At 48.5% G+C, this 14,621-nt stretch overlaps 1 protein-coding gene across 1 annotated transcript; it reads left to right on the forward strand.

Moving 5' to 3' along the window:
• Positions 1-1,346: 1,346 nt before the first annotated feature.
• On the forward strand, positions 1,347-13,947 carry CFAP90 (cilia and flagella associated protein 90). Its single transcript, XM_070587231.1, has 3 exons — positions 1,347-1,664; positions 11,472-11,588; positions 13,479-13,947. Exons 1-3 carry the CDS (start codon positions 1,479-1,481, stop codon positions 13,656-13,658), a joined length of 483 nt encoding a protein of 160 aa, XP_070443332.1. The 5' UTR covers positions 1,347-1,478; the 3' UTR covers positions 13,659-13,947.
• The last annotated feature ends 674 nt before the right edge of the window (positions 13,948-14,621 follow it).

Genomic DNA, 14,621 nt, shown 5'->3' on the forward strand with positions numbered 1-14,621 from the left:
TCATCTGTTCTGCCAGTGGAGCAAAAAGATGGGCTATTAGGGCAATGATGACACATGGAGTTCTCTGGACCTCATGTGGGTCCACGAGAGAGAGTGGTGGCTCAGGGTTGTCTAAGTCCTGCCCACAAGGACTTCCAGGAGACACAAGAAGACCTCAACAGAGAGGTACCACCAGGTGCCTTGGACTGAGAGGCATCTTTGCCACCAGCCTGCATCAAGGAATTGCAGACAAGAAACACCTAGTGAGAGGCATGGGTGAGGGGGGAGGACGCTCTCCTCCACCTGTCTGGTAAGACCTCTCCATCTGGTCCCTGCCTACCTGCCCACCTTCACTCCCGACCAGTTTCCTCCTCTAAATGAGGCTCCACCACCCGCTTTTCTTGCTGCCCCTGGAACACATGAAGACCGGCTCTGCCTCAGGGTCGCCAAAGCTGTTCTTCCCTCTGCTTGGAAGGGCCTCTCTAGCACGTTTTCACAAATCTGGCTCTTCCTTATCATTACCTATCAGCTCCAACATCACCTCCTCACAGAGGCGGGCCTTGTGTGAGCATCCTGGTTCAGGTACTTCCCAAGGCTTTGTCATCTGTTGTCCCCGTCACTTTTTTTATAAGCTTTCATTGAATCATGAATTTCAGTTCAGTGAATTTTTAGCCTCAGTGATGGTTCAGACCTATTGAACTGGCCTTCAGACCAAGTGACAACAAACCACAGATGCAGAGGCTCCCTAGAGCCCCGTCCAGAGTAGCTGAGTTTTCCCAGTCTGTGTATCATACTTATTTAACTCAGAGAAGCTCTGCACCTGCACAGGCCAACACTACAACAACCAGCCACCTGTGCCCACTGCGCACTTGAACTGTGGTTGGTGCCACCTGTTAAAATGACAATGTTTTGGACATACTGAGTTAAATAAATATTTTATTAATTTTATCTGTGTCTTTTTACTTTTTTCGTGTGGTTACCAGAAAGTTTTAAATTAGGTGTGGCTCCCATCGTGTTCCTACTGGGCGACTCTGCCCCGGACCCTCTTCAAGTTTACTTGTCTTTTTTACGTCTATCACCTGTCTTCGCCAACAGATTGTGAGCTCCCCGCGGACACGGGCTGCTTCGTTCAAGGCTGCACCTCCAGGGGTGGCACACAGAGGTGAGCAGTCATTGAACTGCCCAAGGACCCAGTGGTCTGGGAGTGAACGCACCAACACCGCGTTCAGAAAGATAAGCTGGTTGGAAAGAGCTGATCCCAAAGGCGTCTCCCACCCGGGATCCCCAACTCGGCCACTTTAGTAGGTCGGGCTCCCCTCGTCACACAACGAAGGATAGACCCCAGAGTGGCCCGAAGCGCCAGGAGGGAGGTGAGGAGGGTCGGCCCCGCCCCGCGGCCCAGCCGGCGTCACGCCGCCGCGGTTTCCAGGCGACCGCCGAACGCGGGCGACGCCCGAGAGCCCAGGGTGGACTGGGACTGGGCCCCTCGGCGGGCGCCAATGAGCACAGGGGCCGCGGGGGAGCTGGACGCAGGCAGGATGGAGGACGAAGAGGAGGAGATCACCGCCGCCACGCTGCGGGGCAAGCCCCGGCCACTGCCCATCTCGGCGCTGTCCGCCTTCAGCTACATCCCGCCGCGGCGCCTGGACCCCAAGGAGCACAGCTACTACTACCGCCAGGGCAAGGTGGGCAGCGCTGCGGAGGGCCGTACGCCCGGGACGGGGGCGGGGGGCGGGGGGCGGGCGCACTGCTAGGAGTGGGGGGCGTGGCTGGGGCGGTGATACAGAGAAAGGGGTGGGGACGGACTTTTACTACCTGGGAGGGGCCGGGGGAAAGGGGATGTGGGCGGGGCTGCACTGCTGGGAGAGAGGGATGAGATCCGTGGTCCGCTCCTGGGGAGGGGCTCTGGGGGCGGGGCTGCAAAGCTGGAGAGGGAGGCTGGGCAGGGGGCCGAAGGTGGGGCGCTGGGGGCGGGGTTATGTTGCCGGGGAGGCGGTCTGCGGGCAGGGCTGCAAGCCCGGGCAGGGCGGGCCGAGGGCGAGCGGACAACGGAGGGAGTGGGTGAGGGCCCGGGGGTTGTCCTGGGACCGCGCTGCAACTGTGGAATGTGGCTCTGGGGGCAGAACGGCATAGCCAGTGAGGGGGCCCAGGGCGAGGCGCACGGCGATAGATTAGGGGCGGCACAGTCACTGGGGGGGAGGAGAGGGGCGAGAGGGGGGAGAGGGCGGGCGAGCGGCCTCCCTCCAGGGCGCCAAACCCCAAAAAGTACGTCTACCAAGACCACCAGAGTAAGGTGGACCTGGCGCCTCCCCAGAGAGGATGGGCGGGGGGAGCCCAACGTGTGGAGGGTTACGCTCAGCCGGGACAGGGGGCTGAGGCAGGCCGTGCGGGGACGGAGTGGGGCGTCTGCCGCAGGCCGGGGGGAGGCGGGAAACAGCCGCTGCCTGGGCCTCGCCGCCGCGCTGACTGTGCCTGAAAGGTCCTGGGCGTAGAAACCCTTCTAGAAGCCTGCCTGCAAGCCAAATACAACCCTGAAGAGCCGCCCGCAGGGAGAACGGGCCTGGGAGAGTCATTGAGTTGTGGCCTGACGCCACCAGGCACGTGCATGTCGTGCCAAAAGCCGGCGGCTCTGCGAAGGCCACCACACATCCAAAGAAAAAAAAGGAAATTCAGAGCTTATTGACGGTCGTCTATTCCCTTCTTCTCGTTTTTCCTAAATGTCTCCAGTGTGACTTGCCAGCTCAGGATGCAGGGGCATCATTATTAAAAGGAACATTGATTAGGGGCGCTCAGCCTGCAGAGATAATGAGTGGCCCAGAGAGGGGTATAGATTAAACAAGTACCTGGGAGGAAGGAGATCTTTCACTTAGGATGCATAAGGTATTCCCACAAAATGCATTGTTCCTTTGCTGCTCCTCACCCACGGTCCGTGGAGTGCAAATGAATCCCCATTCACATCAGGTCAGCACACTTTTGAGTACTTGCCACAGGTGAAATGTAGGAGAAAGTCATGGAGCTGAGCCTTTCAAACAGGCAATAGTTTCTAGTTCATACAACTGTTTTGGGTTGAACTGTGTCCCCCTAAAATTCTTATGTTAGAGTCCTAATCGCCAGCACCTCAGAATGTTTGGAGACAGGGTCTTTACAAACGTGATCAAAGGAAGGTCATCGGGGGGCCCTAATCCAATATGACTGGTGTCCTTGTAAAAGGGGGCAATTTGGACACAGAAACAGACATGCATAAAGGGAAGATTATGTCAGTAGACAGGGAGAAGACTGCTGTCTACAAACCAAGGAGGGAGTCTGGGAACAGATCCTTCCTTCATAGCCCTCAGAAGGAATCAACCCTGCTGACACCTTGATCTCAGACCCCTGGCCACTGGAACTGTGAAACAGTAAATTTTTGTTGTTTCAGCTTTCCAGTCTGGGTACTTTGTTTTGGCAGCCCTAGGAAACCAGCACAGAGACCTCAGCCAGGAGGATCTCTTGTATCTAGAGCCAAGCCATCTCTCTGCTTGGCTTTGAGCAATATGTAAGGACGGGAGGATAGGAGGAAGAAAGGGGACAGGTGCAGCACATCTGTCTTTGCATGCCTGTTTGCTGACTCTCCGAGGCTTGAATATCGTCTGGGTATTAAGACAGAAGGGGGTTTTAGAGCAATGGTTCCCCACCTCATTGCCACCATGGACCTTATACTTTTCCCTCCCATGAGCAATATGTTATGAAACAACATTTATCTGTAAATAATTTTATTTCTTAAGTGAATTTTACAATTTAAGTATAGAAAACTTATTGCCAGTTAATTTTTATGATTCATGTGTCAACTTAGAAAGCAAATCTGCCAGTTATTTTACCCTCAAAATGAGTTTATTTCAGAATAGCCAAAAGAATTGCAATTCAGTATGTGCATGCTACAGCAGGACGTAGGCATATCTGGAGAGACAAAGGAAGGGGCTTGGTTTTATAGAGCAAAATGGGGAGTAGGGAGGAGCTGTTCTAAATGAACGTCCATTGGAGGAAAGTCACCGTTCTGGATGGCAATGAATTCTCATTGGCTGGACTGTTGGCGGGCAGAGAGAGAAATCTTCCTTCAGTGGTAAAGTAGTTGTGTTTCCTGCGTAGTCGTACTTCCTAAGGAGATGCACGCCTCTCTCTCTTCCTGTTTGGCTGATGGATGATGTATGATAGGGGTGAGAGCTCCCCCTAGAGGCCCTCCCGACTGCAATTTAGTTGAGATTTCTTTAATTCATCTCACACATACATAGTATTAACGCACAGCATGAGAGAACCAACCAAAAAGCAAGAAGTCTTGGTGTTTTAAGTTGGTCCGTGCTATTATTATGGAGAGAATATAAATTTTGTCTGGCTTCTTGACATCATGAAAAAATTCATATAACACCATTTTATGTGTATCTTTGAGGGGTCTTGTTAATTACCACTTGAAGCTGTTGAGAAATAAGATAAAAGACTAAGCAAATGGGAGCCAAGATATGTATTTATCAGAGATGAAAGCCAGGTTGTAGGAGATTGCTAAGGACTCTGAGCAAATGGATTTCGGGACACTGAAGCTCTGAATCGGGTGGATTTCCCCACCCAGCCACCACCGCTGTGGGCTCTGGAAAAAGCAGAGCAGAACCCCCATCCACAGTGGGCCAGGCACTACCGCGGGAAAAGAGGCCAAGTTGAGTCTGGCAGGCACCATTTATTCTTCCTGAATTCACCAACCTGATAGGTGGCTCCACATTTCTGGGGCCAATCAACTAAAGGGCAGAAATACACCCAAAGTATGAGGTGACCGGGCCTGGGGGTCCAGACTGGGAAGGAGATCAAGAGAGGGCAAGAGGTGTGCCCCTATAATGCAGGGGTCAGCACATGAAGGGCCCTGGGCCAAATCAGACCTGCCACTTGTTTTAATAAATAAAGTTTTATTAGAACACAGTCACACACCCTTCCTTTAGTATTGTCTATGGCTCTCACAGAGTTAAGTAGTTGCAACAGAGACCATGTGACCTCAAAGCCTAAAACAGTGACTATCTCCCCCTTTGCAGAAAACACTTGCCAACCCCTGCTCTAATGTATTACTGCCCCTGGAAGGTAGGGATGGGCCTTAGAACAAATTAATGCAAAGTAGGTTGATAAGGAAAAAAAAAAATTCAGTGCAGTTTTAATAGCTGGGTTCACAGGCAAATTGAAGTCCTAAGGCCTTTGGTGTCACACAGAAGACAATGATGCAGCAGAAATATTCACACTTAAATACAAGAGCCTTAAAAGCAGCAAGAACAACACAAGGCACTTCAAAGCCCATTTGCAAGTGAGCCACCCAATGGCAATAACACCTTCTGGGGATTACGTGAACTGGTGTTTAGAAGCTGCAGGACTCCAGAAGCTGATTCTCTGACCTCGTGATCATTTGGACTAAAGAGAGGGAACTCTGTATCATAGGTTTGCTGGGACTCAGCTGCCCCTAAGTTCACTGTAAATAATGCCAGGCTCCACTCAAAGCTGAAGAGAAACAATGCAGAATTAGCTCTTCAGTCAGTTACTGTGGGGCACACTTAGTGACTCGTTAGTTAGTAGCTCAGGCCGAGGAGTCCTGGGTAGAATATTGGCTCCGTGTTTACCAGCTGTGTGGATTGCCCAAGTTACAAACATCTCATCTCACTTCACCCGTCTGTGAAACAGGAATCAAACAGTTCCAACTGCATGGAGCTCTTACAGGCATTAATTTAATTAATGGGTATAAAGTGGCACATAGTAAGCCTAATGTAGGAGCCATTGTTATGTGCTTTTGTTAGTGAGTATTAGCGTTTCCTTTCAGTGAAGGTTGGGTCCCAGCAGCCATTCTGTTATATCCCCCACTCTCATTCATGCACATGGAGATGAACACAGGTGAAGCAGGTAATCTGAGTGTCAATCTGGTGGCTTTGAATCCTCTAAGGCCTCTACCCCGAGGGAGCCCAAAGTTAAGTCTCTCGAGGCAACACACTTACTTAAAGCCCCAGTAATGCCCTAGTTTTTAAGAGAAATTTGTCATCTAAAGCCACCAGCTAAAATGCAATCAACTGCTGACCTGCTCCCTAAGGAGATAAGCCGCGTGGACTTTCCCTATAAAATATTGTTCCAGTGGCAGCAAAGCAAATTCCATTCAATGGTGTTTTTAAAGTACTTTTTTCTACTTCCGTCTTGTGCAACATTTCTGCTACTTCAGTGGCAAAGCTGAGTCAAAGGAGAATGCTCTTTTATGAGGGTTTTGATTAAATTTCTCAAAGTCTAAGTGTTATATTTAAAAAATTCCTAGGCCATGAAATATATGGTGGGAGTATTTGTACCACAGAGATGAGCAAATGCTACATATCAGGTCTTTTTTTCTCCAGAGAGTCAGTTGGTAAACATAATCCTACCACTGGGCTTAAGCATCTAAACATATCAAAATGAAGGCTGTCTTTTTCACATGAAGCCCAACACGTGTGTTTCTCATGGGCGGCTCTTCTTAATGCAATGACTTGGGAAACCAGGCTCCTTCTTTTTAGTGGCTCCACTATTGCCAGGACCTGGGGATCTTTGGGACCTTGCAGTGCTCTACTGGATCCTTTGCATTTCCTAGGCAATGAGCAAGGGGAGAGCATGAGAGTTTTTCATGGACCAGGACTAGAAGGTAGCGTCCTCTGGTTTCACCCACATTCCTTTACAGAGCTGGTCACCTGGCCCCAGCCTAACTGTGATGGAATCTGGTGGTCTTTGTTCTGGAAGCGGAAATGTGACTGTTGAGCACATGGTATTACCCCTGCCCAATTACTATGGAAAAATGTATTAACTTCCTTTCTCTCGTTTCTTTCTCCTCGCAGAACTTACCTGGTTTGAAGTTACAATGGAGAGTGCATTTATATTTAAAATGGTCTGAAAGGGAGGAGAAAAGAAAGGACTAGGGTCTCAGTTTGCTCAAAATCTTACCCCAGTTATTTGTGGGAGAGTGTGGGTAACTTCTGGGAGGAGGAAGCTTCCAAGGCTGGGAGGAGGCACTGCGCATAATCAAACCCCACAACCCCAGAGACAGTCCTTGGAGAGCGGAGGTGGTGGGCCAGGAGTTCCTCCTCATTCTTCTGCTTGCCCTGGTCTTGATAAGCTAGGTTATTTATGCTGCAGTAACAAACAACCCGTCTCGGTGGCCTAAAACAAGCCTTATTTCACATGCTAAATGTCCAGCAGGTGTGGCTCTGCCCAGTACAGTCACTCACCAACCACCATGAAAACCGCTAACATCTCAATATGAAGCTTCAGGAGTCCCTGGGCACTGGCTCTTAAATGCTTTTGACTAAGGAGTCACATGTCATCTCTACTCATAGTTCATTGGTTAGAACTGGTCACATGGCTTCACTGACCTAAAGGAGCAGGGACGATTAATCGTCTGTGTAGTCAGGAGTAGAGGAGAGTTGAATATTGGTGATGTCTACCAATTCAGTCTACCTGGGGCAGAGTGCTCCAAGGTTGGGTCTCTGGCCCACTGCAATAACTTTGTTTTATCTCCAATCTTACTTTCCGTTGTTCAAAAGATGGCTACTTCTCCTTACCAAATGTATTTACTAGGGCTGCTGTAATAACAAAGTACCACAGACTGGGCGGCTTAAATGACAGAAGTTTATTGTCTCTCAGTTCTGGAAGCTGGAAGTCAAGATCAAGGTGTCAGCAGGGTTGATTCCTTCTGAGGGCTGTGAGGAACGATCTGTTCCAGGCCTCTCTCTTGGACTTTTAGATGACCTCTTCTCCCTGTGTCTCTTCACAACGTCTTTGCTCTCTGCATATCTGTGTCCAAACTTTTTATAAGGACAACAGTCTTAGTGGATTAGGGGCCCACTCTACCCCAGTGTGACCTCATCTTAACTAATTACATCTTCAATGACCTTATTTCTAAATCAGGTCACCTTCTGAGGGCCTAGGGGTTAGAACTTCCACATATGAATTTTTGGAGGATGCAGTTCAACTCCTAACACCCAGGGGGGCTACCTGCTAGTGACTCTAGCCATAGCAGTACAGTCCCTCCTGTCTTCAGTTGCGTCCACTTCCTACCCACAGCCCAGACAGGAGCTGGTTCTTCCTTCTTTGGTGCCCCTGAACTTTATGCGTACCTCTGTTACTCCATTTGGATTATGTTGTGGTGTTTAATTAATGGGTTTATTTCCAATCTCAGTCTGTTTTCTCCTTTAAGGTAGGGACTCTCTATTTTTGTCCCAGAGCCTGGCAGAGTACCTCGCACAATCGTAGACCTACTGTGTGTTGGAGGTTGAAAACTGAAGGCTTGCACTCCACTTACAGCATCAGCCCAGGGCTACAGACTGGGGTGATTTTTCAGTGTTAGGAGTCGGGGGGTCATAATGGGGGAAAATGATGGCAGGTGATCAGGCACCACAACCAGAATAAGACCACAGCCCATTTTAACAGTACTCAAAACACAAAGGGACAAAGGGAGATCATGCCAGAAAAAATAAATGGGCTCAGTTTTGCTTTGTTTTTTAAGATCCACGTCATGTGTGAAATAATGGAATCCCTTGAGAGATTTTAATAGCAAAACACCAGTAAACCCAGAAGCTCTGTTCTGTGATGGTGTCTGAATCCAGATGGGCTTTTATCAATGGAATTTTGCTTCAAACCATAAAGGAATGAAGGACAAAATGAAAGATGAAAGAATAATAATTAAAATTCAGGAAAAGACAGATTTTCAGCTTAATGAGGTATTAGAAATGGACAGTCACGTTTGCTGAGAGGCTGTCTGCCTGGCATTAATTTTTTTTTTCTTTTTTTTCCTTATTTTTCAATGATAGAAAAATTTGTTTTTAGTCTGGAAAGCTCTGCATATGCAAAATCCCCACAAAGGAGAGAGAGAGATTCTGATCACACCCATCAGCAGAGAGATTCCTAATAAAGACTGTTCTAAGATACAGTAGTAGGCTCTTGGTAGCTAATCCTCAGGGTGGGAGGGAGGCTTTGCTACTTATAGGTGTCCCTTTTGTAGAGTATTTTAGGAGAACTGATTAGAATGAGAAGAAATAGGAATTATTTTGTAAAGCTGCATATCATGGTGGGTTTTCCACTGTAGGAAACAAAATGAAGTCACATTTCCTTTCTCATTTTCCACATTGCCTTCTCCTCCTGTTGAGTCCATTCTTCCCTCTTCAGTCTTTCTCCCAGGACAGGTCCAGGAACCCCAGTGGGCTTACTGGGTTCAGAAGGGTCAGGCATAAATAGACGCCTGCAGAAGACAGCACAAGATGGCAGTTCCTGGAGGATCCCTGTGTCCCCTGCTGTTGGGGCTGCCCCCTTCTAGGGATGCTGCCCCTCAGTCCTGGGCATGGCTGGTCACCTGCAGGGAGTGCCGTGGGAACTTAGGCTGGCATCCAGTCACCCCCTTTGGCCCAGGGTTCTCAGGATGCAGAAGAGGGCGCCTCCCGCCATGGGTGCAGCTCCCACCCCAGTGCTCAGTCCTAGGGACCAGATCTTTCTGCTGCACACTGCAGCTGTTCTCCTGAAACACACCCATTTCACAGGGTCAGCCGGGCCAGGAGGGATCCAAGCGACAAGTGGACATCTAGATTATGACCAAGAGCCCAACTTAAATTGCTGTGTGTAAGTGGGAGTGGTGTGGTGGCAATGGGGTCTCAAGTTACTGTTTGCGTCTGCCTGCTGGCCTCAGCCAGGCCTGGCCAGCAGCTCTGAACCCCAAGGGGAAGGGTCTGTATTGCGTAGCTCCCTCCCAGAAGGCCAGTGTGCTTCTTTGGAGAATTTGTCCCCCACCAACCCTGCAGAGTGAGCTTCCGTTGCGTCACTGCAGGGCCCTCTGGCCTGGTGGCTTACCCAAAAAGGTTTGCTGTAAGGTTTCTAACCTCTCCAGGTTGGAGGCAAACACCCCACCCATTCAGTGAGCTTCTGCTTCAGCGGACATCCTAGCTTATGTATGTAAAATGTGTTGAGATTTCTCCGTCATTTCCTAAAGTGTGTTTTTTCTTGTTTTAATTTTATTTGATAAGCAGCTGTCTGCATTTTATATAGTCAAAGTGATTGACATTTTCTTTGTGACATTTCCCCCATTGCCTTCATGGGTGGGAAGTCCCTAATGTGTTTTCTTTTCACTGATTTCTCTAATTCATCCAGAATTTACTTTTGTCCATAATGCGATGTGAGGACCCAAGTTTACATTCTTCCCAAACTTAGCCAATTTTCGCGCCACCAAAGGCTGTGCAATGTACTACCTCTCCATTGATTTGGGCTTTTTGCTTTTAATCCTATAAGTATGTGAGCTATACTGTAGGTTGCCTTCAGGAAGGGTGAGGGCTGGAGATGGCCAGAGCGATGTGTGAACAGACCCAGAAGTTGAGTGCATAAGAGAGTATGGAGAAGAAGCTTGTCTGTGGTGACCTCATTAATGGCCATCAGGGCATAGACGTGGACGCCATGGCTGCTGCCTGCAAGTTGCTCGGAGCGACCTAGGCAAATAGAGATTTCAGCAGCCACTGAATATGGCTTAAGCATGTTGCCACTGGGATTCTTGGAAACCTTAAAAGTCATGATTCTAAAAGACCATCTTGTTTTCCTTACTGGATGGTTAATTGTGCCAGGACAGGACCCACGTCTGAGTTGTCTTCGAAAACATCCCCAGCAGGAGCTGCGTGTCTTGCACAGGACGGATGACCTGTGAACAGTTTGTCAAGGCTGGGATGAAGCTACCTCACACCCTAGTCATCCCCGTTGCTACCAGCACCTCTGAGTTCCCACAGTCAGTGTGAATGGGCAGTACTGTTTTCTAAGAGACGATGCCCACATCGTGCATCCTTTTCACTGTTTACCTTCTGCCTCTGTGTCGTGCAGTCAGAGGACATCATTCCAGCATCACTAGCCAGAAAAAAGAAAAATACCAAAAAACCAAAAAACAAGCACAGGTTACAGACCCGGTGCTCCCAAATCCCAGAGAGACGGCGTGTCTGGGTCTGCTGCTGGGAGGACTCCAGGCTGCTGGCCTTTGGCTGGAGGAACAGAAACGACCCGCCTGACTTATGAGGTGAAGATTAATGATCAGCTAACACGTGGATTTCTTTTCCTTTTACTAGATACCAAATAAATAAGACTGGTTTATTTTTGTATTAAGAAAAAGTTGGGATGAAAAAATGGAGATATTACAGAAGATAAGTCTGTCAACAGGATCATTGTCTAATATATCAGAGCTGTGTGTTTTATATATGTTTGATACATATGTCTATTTTATATGTTTGATATACATATGTATACACATATATGTAATATATACATATATATGTTCTTATATATGTGAATTACAGGATTGTTATAGCTGCCACATCTGATTAAAGAAAATATTTTTGTCTCTCTAGAGGGGGCTTTCATAGCCCACCTATTGGCTAGCAACAAGGAATGTTGCTCCCTGGAGGAGGCCTCGATGGCTCAGCCTTTGAATAAACCCATGGCTTTCTTTTGCTTTTTATTCCCAGACAGGAATCATTTCCCTCTATGACTGTGTTTTTAAGAAGAACCCGGGTTATAACCAGAAATTGCACCGAGATGACAGAGAACATGCAAAAAGCCTGGGACTTCATATTAACGAGGAGGTAATATTCAGACAGGCTATTAACAAGGTGTTAAGAGATTAACTGTGTATATCTATTTAATATTGTGTTCAGTCTGCTGCATGTAACTCTCCTGTATGTGGCTCTCCTCTGTCTTACTGTGCCAGGAAGCTAAGACTCAGCCACTATTATAGCTCAATCTGTCCTGTCATGTTACTGTGTATTAATTGTTATGACTCTGTTGTTTAATTCTATAGAATTTAAGAATTTAATGAGAGCAAAACTAAGAAGTCCTTTTCAACAGATGAAATAGGTCTTTGCTGGACCTCTGAATTTCTGGCTGTCATAGTTCTCCTGGGGACATTAGCCTTCCAGGGATGAAACCACACATGCAAGCATTTTATCTCCCAAGTTTTGGTACCAGGGCACTATGACCACCACATATAGCACAGTTCTTTTATCTTTCCATGGTTTTCTGAAAAGGAGGGCTTCGCTTGTAGTCAGCTGTGCAAGTGGTGACCAACAGAAGGAAAAAACTCATAGGGTGAGGAGGTCAGGATCACAGCAGGGCACCGGTGTGAGGAGGCTGTGTACCCCCTTAGCGTGGTCGGCCCCTCTACCTGCTGGGCTAGACCCTGCTGCTGCCTTTCCACACTCGGACATTGTCTTCACAAAGTCTGATCCAAGGACAGCATGTTTATTAAAAGTCAGGTGCTGAATAAATATCATAATCTTTTATACAACACACAGAAATCAGAAAGTAAAAGTTTCTGGTAGGCTTTCTTTCTGGATCATTGGGTTTTGGCCTGTGGCTGTCACATGTCACATGCCATCATGTCACTTTCAATGAAACTTTTTATTTTGATGTGAAATTAAGTGAAGGAGGTACTATGAGATATTACCATTTAAGTCACAGACATTACAATTGTTTTCTATCATTTATGTTATGTTAATTCATTCAGAGTTGGTATGAAGTTAGTGCTTTTCTCTCATAAGAACATGCCTAGTGTTACTCATATCCAGTTGTAGCTTTTTGTTTGTCCTGAGGAAGGTTGGACCTGAGCTAACATCTGTACCAATCTTCCTCTATTTTGCATGTGGGTTGCCACCACAGCATGGCCGCCAATGAGTGGCATAGGTCCATGCCCAGGAACTGAACCTGGGCTGCTGATTGGAGTACACTGAACTTACCCATTAGGCCATGGGGCTGGCCCCCAGTTGTAGTTTTTGAGCGCCTCCCGTGTACTACTGAGCATAAAGGGAGTAAGATAAAAGTCCCTGTCCTCTTAGAGCTGGCATTCCTATGAGGAAATGGAAAAACAAAAGCCAAATAAATAATGAACTGAATTCCAGGTAGTGATAAGTGGTATGCAGAGAAATAAACCCTTTTAAGGGGATAGGGAACATGAAAGAGATGAGGGGGGCTGGGGAGATGAGGAGGGGCTGGGGAGATGAAGTGGGGGCTGGGAGATGAAGAGGGGGGCGGAGGGGCTGGGAAGATGAAGTAGGGGGCAGGGAGGGAGCTGCGAAGATGAGAGTGGGGCCAAGGAGATGTGTATTTGGGCAAAGAAAGAAGGCAGGAAGGAAGGTAGGCAGGCAGAAGAAGGGTAGGGAGAAGGGAGGGGAGGGAGGAAGAACCTGTACCTGAAGTCAGAGGATACCTGGCACCCAGTGCATGACCTTGCCTGTCTTCTGAAGGGTCTGAGGACACTGGAGGCTCTGAGCAGATGGGTCAGGGTCTGACGTAGTTTAAGGGGTCCCCTTGGGATCAGTGTGGAGTAGCCCCCAAGAAGCCCTGGTGGGGGCAGGACACAGGTGTGCAGGTGATGCAGGCAAAAACAGCTTCCTGGACATTGGCCGATGGAGGGGTCAGCCATGCTGACAAGGCGGGCGTGTGCCAACCTAAGTGTCCTAATGTGTCACCCTCCACAGGAGCAGGAGAGGCCAGTGGGACTGCTGACGTCTTCTGTCTACGGGAAGCGCATACAGCAGCCCGTGGAGCCTCTGAACCGGGACCATGGCCGCGCCAACCATGTGAAGGCTGACTTCTACCGGAAGAACGACATCCCCAGCATCAAGGCACCTGGCTTTGGGCACATTTCTCCAGCCTGATGCCTTCCCTGTGGCCTGAAGGGCCCATGGGCAAGTGAGGCTGCCTTATTTCCCCCTTCACAGACATCTCGGAGCTGGCCTGATGCTTCTGTGGCACCTTGACAGTGGGAAGGACGGGCCCAGAAGCCGCTTGCCCTCCCACTGCCTTGGTGAAGAAACTGGCCAAACACCTTTAAGACTTAGGATGAACATCTAGTGTGATGGTTTTCACGTGAACTGATTTCAGATGAGATGATGCTGAATACTGATGCATTGGGAGCACCCAAATACAATGAAAACTTTGTTCTCACTTGACAATGGTTGGGTTGAGTTTGTTCTCACTTGACAGTGGTTGGGTTGATTTTCCGTCACTGCCTCTGCACGTTTGCAAGACTTTTTGGGGGAGGCACTCAAGGGAGTGGTGAGCAGTTACTTTTCTTAACAGTTATGGAAACTGCTACTGCCTGATATTGTTTGTACCATGGAGTCGATTCTGACTCCCAGTGACCCTGTGGACAGCAGGGTGAACCCTGCCCGTCTTTTTGCGCCATCCTCTCCCCTTCCGGTGCTGTATCAGACAATGCTCTGCCCCGTCCAGCACCTCCTGTTAGTACAAACAGCTCTTCCATTTTCCTTTCTCCTGGAGGAGAGCTCACGAAATTGCCTTTTGGCACGATTAAACTCTAGATACTACAACATTTTTCCCCTCAGAGGCCTGAGCTGCGAACAGTAGAATTTTGTGCAATTGAGCACAAAAGCCCTAGTAAGGATAGGTGGCCTCGGTGGCCAGCAATGCTGCTGTCACTCCTCAGGGGAGGAGCCACAGGTCATGGGAAGAGATTGGACTTTGGCGCTGAACTGACTTGGGTAAAATCTGGCTCCTCATTTTCTGGCTGCATGTGCAGGTGTAGGCAAATCATCTCACCTGTTGAAGCCCACGTTTCCTCATCTATTTTTTATTTTTCCCCGAGGAAGATTAGCCCT

This window comes from Equus przewalskii, chromosome 20 (genome assembly GCF_037783145.1).
Source record: "Equus przewalskii isolate Varuska chromosome 20, EquPr2, whole genome shotgun sequence".
Lineage (NCBI taxonomy): Eukaryota > Metazoa > Chordata > Mammalia > Perissodactyla > Equidae > Equus > Equus przewalskii.

Bases quoted from the DNA above. Each gene is read 5' to 3' on its own strand.
- CFAP90 (XM_070587231.1), top strand. From the start codon at position 1,479: ATGAGCACAGGGGCCGCGGGGGAGCTGGACGCAGGCAGGATGGAGGAC. The intron at 1,665-11,471 runs GTGGGCAGCGCT...TTTTATTCCCAG, and splicing joins ACTACTACCGCCAGGGCAAG to ACAGGAATCATTTCCCTCTA. The intron at 11,589-13,478 runs GTAATATTCAGA...CACCCTCCACAG, and splicing joins GACTTCATATTAACGAGGAG to GAGCAGGAGAGGCCAGTGGG.